General features: G+C 39.5%; 1 protein-coding gene across 1 annotated transcript; it reads left to right on the top strand.

Annotated features, from left to right (window-relative positions):
- Positions 1-4,480: 4,480 nt before the first annotated feature.
- Positions 4,481-9,053, top strand: LOC309435833 (serpin B4-like; the record flags this gene model as incomplete). The annotated part of the gene is made up of 7 exons (XM_082044575.1): positions 4,481-4,648; positions 5,166-5,228; positions 5,836-5,964; positions 7,024-7,141; positions 7,480-7,622; positions 8,321-8,488; positions 8,649-9,053. The coding sequence occupies 7 exons, from the start codon at positions 4,481-4,483 to the stop codon at positions 9,051-9,053; spliced, it is 1,194 nt and encodes a 397-aa protein (XP_081900701.1).
- Between the last annotated feature and the right edge of the window lie 801 nt (positions 9,054-9,854).

The raw sequence follows: 9,854 nt of genomic DNA on the forward strand, positions 1-9,854 counted from the left end.
GAAGGTACAACAGGCAGAACTGGCTGCATTCCTAGAGATTTTTTTGGATGCCAATAAGAGAAGTGAATCAAAGATGAAGAATTTTTGATACTGTTTTCATCATGTCTAAATCTCTCTGGAGATTAAAGGGCTTCATTGCAATCATGGAAAGATTTCTGGTGCAGACAGAAGTTCAGATGGAAAAAAACCCAAAACAGTGCTGGACTCACCTCTTCCCTAGCAAGTTGAATGACCAGCATGAGGTGGCCCACATTGACACTAATGACGTCCTGTACTTTGTTGCCAATAAATTCAGTGTTAAAGAGTCAACAGACAGCAGTGAAATTTAGAAGGTGATAGTTGCTTTTCACTAGGTTCTTCATTCAGATAGCCTGGAAATCAGGGGAATTGGTATCAGGCTTCATTTACATGATACTGACACCATCAGCTACATCTGAAGTCTCTCCCACTTCTTGATCAACTTCAAGAAATAGTTTTCTGTCATGCTAAAGTTGCTTTGGATCACCACGTATGCTAATTACTCTGATATGGTGTTGAAGCTTTGCTATTTTTTGTGATGCTTCTATAGCAGATGTCTGGCAATTAGGGTGGCCCCTCTTGGTACCTGTCCCAGTGAAAATCACAAAAGTCTTTGTTTTGTTCTTGCTGTTTGGAAACCCTTCTTATCTAATGGTATCTTTACTCACAGGCAACCTCAGACACATCAGGTACTCTGTAATTATCAGCTGAGCAGTCTCAGAGTAGTAGCAGAATGTGCATTTTGTCAGATGAAAGGGACAAGAAGAGAGCATGAGAACAGCCTCTAGTTTCTAAACAAGAATCTTCCCTACTGCGTCCTTCAAACACTGGCAGCAAGTGAAGCATACAGCTGCAAACAGTGAGAAAAAAGCGAAAGGAGAACCATAGCCATCCGAGCTTACTGCAGTGTGTCCACTTGCAGCAAAGAATAATCACAAGGGTCTGTTGGTCTGTTCTGTACGGAGTGAGTCACTGCTTCTTGCTGTGAAATTCTGCTCTGCTGATTGACATCACTGAGTGGATCTCTTGTTCCTCATTTTGGCCTTCCTGTGCTTATCATCTCATCTATGTCATCAGTACTCTTTGCGATTTGTAAATCATATAGAGAAGTCTTAATTCCCTTGGCCCTGGCCCCAAGGCCATCAGAAACAAGTGAAGGAAAAGTTTGAGACTTTCAACAAAAATGTCTGTGAACAGGTAAGCAGTGCTGAACAAAGCTTGTCCCTAAGGATGTGGCACTATTTACAGTCTTATCTAAATGTGTGGAACTTCAGGGGTAGGAAGCAGCTCAGTCTGTGACCCACTCCTCTGTGCCTGAAAGCAGCTTTACCATGACAAGTGTCTGACCACCAGCTAAAAGGGCTGTCTTTGAAATCTGCATTATCTCTAGAGTAGTCTATCATCTGAAACAAAATACCTCACTTCTTTTGTACTTGCAGTGCTTTCACATCTTCATCTTCCTTTAGACGCAATGCATCTCAGGAACTACTTCTCTGTAACCTTCCAAAAAAAATCCTCCTGTTATTTATCCTTTCCTGTTAGGAGGCTTATCCTTTGAAAGAAACAGAGTCTCCTGATTCTGAAACTACCATGACTATCTTCAATCATCTTCGTTTTCCTCTGGCCAGCAATGAACCTTTGCATTACTCCAAGAGCTAGAAGGCAGTCGCAGGGCTGAGAGGGGGTGCAGCAAGTCCTTGCCCAGCTCCCAGTTCAAAGGCAGGATGAGCTATAGCTTTGTTTTTCCCAGCAAGCATTTGCCTACTGAGTCTCTTCAGAACCTACAGTGCAGGAGATGCTTCATTCTACCTGAACAATAATTCCTGTGTTTCCCAGACATTTCCATCAGAGAGCTACACCAGTCTAAGCCACTCGCTAACTTGCATTATAAGAACCTAGAAGAGCAGAAAATATCAAAGGAATAGCCTCAAAGAGCAGTAGAAAATGTTCTTTTCTGGGAATTAATGCCAGTCCAGCATCTGCATTAGCTATAATTTGATCCCTGACAGAAAATGATCCGTGTGAAACAAACCACCGCCAAATGGAGCAATGGAGTGACAGTTAATCTCCAGGGTAACTCAAAATGTAATAGGAACAGACGTACCTAAAGAAATAGAAAAATAACACACAGCAAAGAAACACGTTCGTTTAAGACAGTTAAGAAAAGAGCTCAAAAGTATCAGAAAACTTAAGCAGGACTAAGAGTACAATGTTTTACTCTGCTAGTTCATTAGATAACTTGAACTATGCCTTGATGGATTCATACACAGAAGAATGAATTTTAAGTGGAATTGTGGCTCTAATACACAACCCTGTCCCTAAAGGACATCATTTATTGTGCTCCAGGATTGTAATTTTCTATTCACTATATTAATTCAGATTTAAAATTGCCAGTATTCCTGAAAAAGAAATATATTGAATTGTCTTGCTGCTTGAAAACCATCCCTCTTCATCTGTTCTGAGGGATGACTGAACACTACTCTGACTTAGAGCTGTTGTCTCTTTATGCTCTTATATTCCACAACATTTTTCCTACCACTGTGCTATGCCTAGTGTCAAAAATGAGAATGCAGAGAAAAGCCCACCATCGCAAGAAAGGGAACAGCATCTGATCAGTTCTGCTCTGCAGGTTCCTTTAGGTGACAACATGAGGAGGGTTTTGAAGTGACTGTGTGGAGACCAACCACTTCCTCAGCAGAAACCAGGAAAGACACTTCTTTCTAAAGTTGTCCCATTGTTGTTGCCCCAACATCAAGCAAGTAAAACCAGATTCCACGGCTTTCTTCCCTTCGGGTGAAATTTGTGCAGTTCTAACCCACTTGTCCTCAGGATTCAAATGAACAGTGCTTTAAAAATTTCTATTCCCACTAAGAAAATGACATGAGAAAATTCAAACTGGAAAATAAATAAACTTATGAGCATCTTATGATCGATGCGTTTGCAGTGAATGGTGTCACTTCTGACAGCAACACCCAGAAAATTTTGTAGAATTTATTTTTTACAGGTAAAAACCCTGAATTCTCCTTTGTTTCTAGGAGTTTGTTTTCTATTTTTTAACTAGGCAGATTTATTTTTATATCTCAATATGCCTTTAAAATGGTGACTTCTTTCTGGACTCCTAATGATAAGGAAAATTCAAGATTCCACAAAAGATCCCCTAATTATACTAGCTGTTTGCAACAGACAGGAGTGTGATTCATCATGAGTGAAAATTATGCTGCCACTGGGAGTGGCAATGGCTTTATATCCTATTGCTCCAGAAGTCCTGTCATGAAGCTCAACAGCTGAGTTGACACCATCGGTCCTGAGGAGAAGGTAAATATGTCCCTGACCTTTTATTCTAAGCTTTACATTAAAATGATAAAACTATGAAATATCTAAAGATGGGTATGTGCATTAGTGATGTACATATCTGTATGTATGGGCTGTGGGATGAAGCTGTGCTTAACTTGTACAATGGCTTTAGCAGGTGTTTTCTAGAGAAGGTTAAAACCAAACCTTTCCCTCTTCTTCTGAATGACCCAGATTGACTATTTATGAGAGCACAATCTTTCTACATCATTCCATCTTTTAAATACTCATTCAGATAATTTAATTCTTCTGGTGTAATGAGGGAGAGGTATCTTCCACATCTGTGGAGAAAGTTGTTCAGACTCAGTAAGAGCCAAAACAAAAGTGACTTAGAATAGCAGAAACTCTAAAATACTGAACTGACTTTCTAAGGGATCAGATGCCTCTGCATCACTTTACTGGATGAAGACACTGGCAAAGGCTTTTATAAGAAAGGAACTCTATCCTAGGCGTAAGATGTAAAGAGCTTTGGAGAACATTCAAGATCATCTGCTAGTAAAAACTGTGATCACAACTGAAGTATATCTGGGGCAAGTGTTAAAGCTACAGATAAAATAAAAAATATGGCTGGAATTTTCCACTAATACACAATATACCTTTGTTGAAAATCTTGCTAAGTGAACCTATCTGTAGTTCAATTTTCTGGCAGATGTTTCTTAAGCAACCAGCCTTAGAAAGACACAGTACATGAGGCACAGCTGACTAATACACACAAAGATTTTAGAGAGAGACATTGAGAGTGAGATATGATCAAGGGGTGTAATAAGTGCTATGCCTAGATGACTAGAGGCAAGAAAGATCAGGACATAAAGTGGGCTGGGAATGTGATTAGGACAAAGTTAGGGCTAAGTGACAAAGTTGTAGCTATTGCTTGAGCTGGAGAAACAGCTGAACTTGGAATACTGTCTCCGAAAATGTGTTTCTCCTACCATTCAGGGTGCTGGTTTTCACATTCAATGTGAAAAGCCAGTCATAGCAAATCAGGAATCTTCTGTGAAGTGCTGAACAATTCAACCATGCTACTGCTACCAAGGTATCTTAAGCCTGGCAGGTGTAAGGATGAAAAGCCTAAATCTTTCTTTCCCTTGTAGCAGGCAACCGCAGCGCCACAATGTGCTCTCTCAGTGCAGCCAATGCCAAGTTCTGTCTCGACTTTTTCAGAGAGCTGAGCAAAAGGAAAAGAAATGAAAACATCTTCTTCTCTCCACTGAGTCTCTCAGCTGCCTTTGGTATGGTTGTCCTTGGAGCCAGGGGCAGCACACTCGAAGAAATTGAGAAGGTGGGTTTCCGTTGTTCTGAAAATGGGACAAGTGGCAAGACATGAGCAAAGAGGCTGATGGTACCACCCGATGTAGCTCCTAAGCATCCAAAGAAATGATGCACACAGAGGGCCCTTTAAAAATATCCTCTTTTATGCTATTCCTAACAACAAACTCTTTCAGACTAAACACTGTTACAGTAATAGATTCTTCAATTAATACATCAATGGTAAAGGAAGTATTTTGGAGGTAACCCTCCACTCTATAGGGCTCAGAAGTGATGGTTCCCTTTGATGGGGTCTTCTGCCTTCTCTGGATACCTGAAGTATTCTCTCTTAAGAAGAAATATTTCAAAGATTTCATGAGCTCAGCCTCTACAAAAACTTCTTTTTCACTTGCAAGGATCTCGTGATAAAGGACAAATGGGACTTTCCCCATCGACTGTGTCTGGCTGCATTTTGGGATATGCTTACAAAACACGATTTTAATTTTGTGGTACTGACACTCAGCTGCATTCACCCAACATTTACATTGCAGGTATTTCATTTCAGTGAAGTTTCGAGCAATACAAGCCAGGGAAGCGGATACCCTTCTGAGAAGGTAAGACAAAGTTGCAACCCTGAGATTAAGCAACAGGTGCTGGTTTGTCAGCCCTTTTCCTTGCAAACCATCACATAATCAGAAAGCATGGCAGGGCTGAGTAGCCTCTCTGTATAGATTCCCAAACCTGCTTATTACTGTTCTTTTATTAGTTCTTTAAGGAGCCTTGTGAGATGACACATTTCAACAGCTACACCTTCTCATTACAGGTTCCTAACCAAAACAGTAGTACCGATCTAAAATCTGATAAGTGCTTAAATTACTACCAGCGAAGATTTGTCTACAGGCCATGCTAAAGGCACCTTGGAGCTTGTCCTTCCCACGCTCTAAGCCAGCAGACTTTTGCTTAGTGTGTGCAGAGCCATCACTGCAGGATACAATGTGATTTGGAGGTGGACTAGTGTAGGGCTGATGGGGAAATGTGTCATTCTGTACATCTGGTACAGGAAGAGTTGGAGGTGATGTCCTGATGCATTTATTCTAACACCTGTTTCAACTGGGTGCGCTCAGATTTCACATATAGAGAGAGGCTGAAATTTGCCCTCAGGTCCAGCTTTGCACATGAAAGCTCAAGCCTACTATGAAACTTCTGTTTTCCTGTTTGAAGTGCGAAGAAGCTGGAGGAGTCCATTCCCAGTTCCAGGCTCTGTTGGCTGCAATCAATGAACCCAGACCAGGCTGCTCGCTCACCATTGCCAACAGGCTCTTTGGAGAAATTACTTATCCATTCTTCCAGGTAGGTGGCCATGGTGTCCATTTTAACAGCTCCTGGAAGTTAAGAACTCGGCAAAATCTCTCCCATCATAGAGTACAAAGGGAATTTAAACGCAACCAGGTGCTTGCTGCATCATTCCTATCCAAGGAACAAACCTCTGTGACCAATAGAAGACTTCTTTTTCTCCCTCAGAGTCTTCTCTGTTTCTAATAAAATGTTTGTACTCACTCTTCCATCTTCTCTTCGGAATCTATGTGAATATGGGACATTCTGATTCCTGCTGTCTTTTCAAACAAGGCTTAGAAGAAAGTCGCATCTTTGAGATTTTGTCAGTCAGTCTAATTTAAGTGGAATTGACCATCTCAGAACATCCCCGTGTAACAATGGCAGCCCAGGCAATGCAAATACATACAAGTCATTTCCTCAGGAAACCATATGTAAGGTGTGTGTAAGAGTATTGCTAGAAACAGTTCTATTTTATCTCTGTAACCACCTTTCTCTTTTGAAGTCAAGATTTCATCTTGCTTCCAGAACTTTGCATTCTATGTAAACCGAGATTTTCAGAGCCAAAAAAAAGGTGACCAGTAGGCTTGAAAAGTTCTATATTTAATATGTTATAAGTTTTACAGTGTATCTATCTACACAGAATAATATCTATATACACACACATTATCTCACTGTGATATTATCAACCCCAATTATTTGTTCAAAATAAGGCAACATTCTTTATTTGGTGGTTAGGGGAAGACAGACAGCATAACAACGATATGTAAACATAAAGGAGGGTACTAAATTTTGGCCTTAGATATTTTTTACTGTGATGAGACATTTCTGCTGTTCAGTACACTTTGAAAATACAGAAAAGTATGTTTGCAAATATGATTTGTTATAAAAAATCTCTCTCTAAAAACTGCATGCTTGAGTTAATTAGATGAATTTATTCACATATGTCTGTTTTACTCATTTCTTTCTTGCTGTTTCTTGCTGATCTACTACATGGAATTATCTGGAAACCATGAAATTATTAATCTTATAAAAATCATCTTGCTGTGATAAAATTCTGTCATTTGTACTTTCCAGCAATACTTGGATTCCACAAAGAAATTCTATCGAGCAGAACTGGAAGCAGTCAATTTTAAAAACACTGAAGAAGAAGCCAGAGAAAAGATTAATGTCTGGGTGGAAAATGAGACAAAAGGTAAAGAAGAATAAGTGCAGCTTGTTTGGTTTGCAATCCAACCAGTTAGGAATATCATATCTGAATTTCAGTTTCTTTTTTTTTTTCTTTTTTCCCAAAGATAGAAAGTTTTCCATGTATTAAACACTTACTGCATTTTTTTTTTCTCAATAGGAAATAAAGGTAGGAAGAAGTAGAAAAATGCCTTGAGTTCCTGGCTTCGAAAGCTGTACATAAATTTTTTGCTATTTGTCTGAGAGCATTATTCTACTTTTCAGATTTACAGAATTAATTATCAATAGTCAAATGCAGCTGATTGCCTGAACAGAGTAATAATTCTTAATTTATTATTTTTAAAGGTAAAATCAAAGACCTATTTGCTGCTGGGTTTATTGATCCCTCCACCGTACTTGTCCTGGTCAATGCTATATATTTTAAAGGAAAGTGGGCAGTAGAATTTAAGAAAGAAGACACTAAGGAAACATATTTCCGACTGAACAAGGTACAGTGTGGGCAGGAACTGAAATATCTGGGGGTGGAAATCAGATGTCAGTCTCCTATAACAACAGATGGGAGCTTTCCTCCTTGCTGTTATCCCAAGACAAAACATTGGTCTTCAGCTAGAACAATGGAAAGCTACATCTTCTCTCCAGTTTGATAACCAAACATGTAACTGCTTCTATCACTTCCCATCAGAAGTGGCTCTTGTGCAGCTGAGATCCTGGTTGGGTCAGGGTCCCTTTGTTGGGAATTTCACAACTAAGGATGCTGTTCCAAAACAATCTGCTTTTGGGACTGAATTTGAGGATTCTATTCCTTTGCTACTGTTTACCAACAGAGCAGTGTTTTCAGGAAAAAATGAGCTAGAGACAAATTATCTCAGGAGAATGCATATATTATTAATGAAGAATTTAGATTAATGTTTGCATCACGTGCATCAGTTTCCCCACCTGACATGCCAGGTGGCATAACAAGGGATTTGTGAGTAATTTGGAACCAGTAAAAATGGAAAAATAAGTTTTATGCTTCTAAAATGGATAGCTACAGTTAAGAGGGAGGAACCCATCAATGCTACAAGTGCATCAAACCCATGACCATTGTCAATAGTTTTCTGGACTGAACTCTGATCTCAATACTGAAACCAGAGCAATCATTTCTGTATTTCTGTATTTTCTGCTTAGTATCTTTCATGTGTTCCAGAATGAGAAAAGGACAGTGCAGATGATGTTTCAAGAAGGTTATTTTAACATGGCCATCATAGAGGAACCGAAAATGAAAGTGCTAGAGCTCCCATACTTTAATAATGAACTGAGCATGTTCATTCTTCTTCCTGAAGTTGTCTGTGAGGACTTTACTGGCCTAGAACAGGTAATACTACTTTCTCCTCTAGTAGCATACCTAAGGGGCTGCAGAGCAGCACTTTAACATTGCTTCAGTGTGGTCAGAGAAGCGGGAAAAACTGAAACTTATTATTTTTTTTCTTCCATTCATTATGATGTCAATCGTTATTATCAATACTGCCTTACAGCTTGAATGCACCCTCACACATGAAAAACTAGCAGAATGGACCAGCTCCCCTAGGATGCAACAGCTGAGAGTGAAGGTGTACCTGCCCCAGTTCAAGATGGAGGAAAGTTATGTTCTCAACAAAACTCTCCAGGAGATGGGAGTGATGAATGTTTTTGACTGGGGAAAAGCTGATTTGTCAGGAATCTCTAGGAAAGATGGTTTGGTTGTGTCCCAGGCCATCCAGAAGTCATTCGTGGAAGTCAACGAAGAGGGCACTGAAGCATCTGGTGCTATGGGGCTTGTTTTTGTGCCTCTGTGTTGCCCAGTTTCTTATGAGTTCAAAGTTGACCATCCATTCCTTTTCTTCATCAGACACAATCCAACAAACACCATTCTCTTCTTTGGAAGATATTCTTGCCCTTAGTGGAAGTTATTTTGAAAATTCGATTTTCTTCCTCACTAACATCTCCATTGGCAAGCACTGAGGACAAAAGATGAGCATATTTTCACTAGAGTTTATCCTAATGTGTTAATTTGCTGTAAAAAACACTATCTGAGAGGAGCCAAATTAGAGATAAAAACCTAAAAAAAATTAACTATTTCCTTTCTAACATCAACTTCAGCCCTATTTTACCTTTAGGAGGCCTCACTAAAATGACATCTATCTTAAAATACACTATGTGATATTTGCCAAAAAGCTATAGGCCTCTAGAGATGTATGCATCAAAAATCTTATTTTGAGCCTTTCCTAATGTAGTATGTCCTCAATAAACCGATGAATTTAGTGCCCTAAAGATGAGAGATGGATTCTCCCACATAAAGGAGACAGGGGGATAGGGATCTGCATTAAAAGGACAAACTTAGGTACTCAATCTCTTTCAGCTTTACCTATCCTACCTCTGTATAGATCTCAAGGAAAATGACACTTTGAATGGGAGTAGCAAAATATTCCTGTGGGACGTCTCCATTAAGTGTTGACTTGGAGTAATGTTTCAAGTCATAAGGAGGCACTCGGGATTCGTTCTCAGAGAGTAGAGAAAGCAGAAGACTTTTCTGGTTTAATCTTGCTTGTTCTCAAGTACAGACCCATTGCTTCTTTTTTTTTTTTTTTTTCTTTTTCTTTTTTTCTGTGAGAAACCCTGTGTGTGCTAGAAAGTCCTCCAACTTCTTCATAAGCTTCCACCTAACAGAAACAGGGTCTCAGAATAACAGAAGGCCTTTTCTG

The sequence above is a fragment of the Streptopelia decaocto genome (assembly GCF_964273445.1).
Source record: "Streptopelia decaocto genome assembly, chromosome: 2".
In the NCBI taxonomy this organism is placed as follows: domain Eukaryota; kingdom Metazoa; phylum Chordata; class Aves; order Columbiformes; family Columbidae; genus Streptopelia; species Streptopelia decaocto.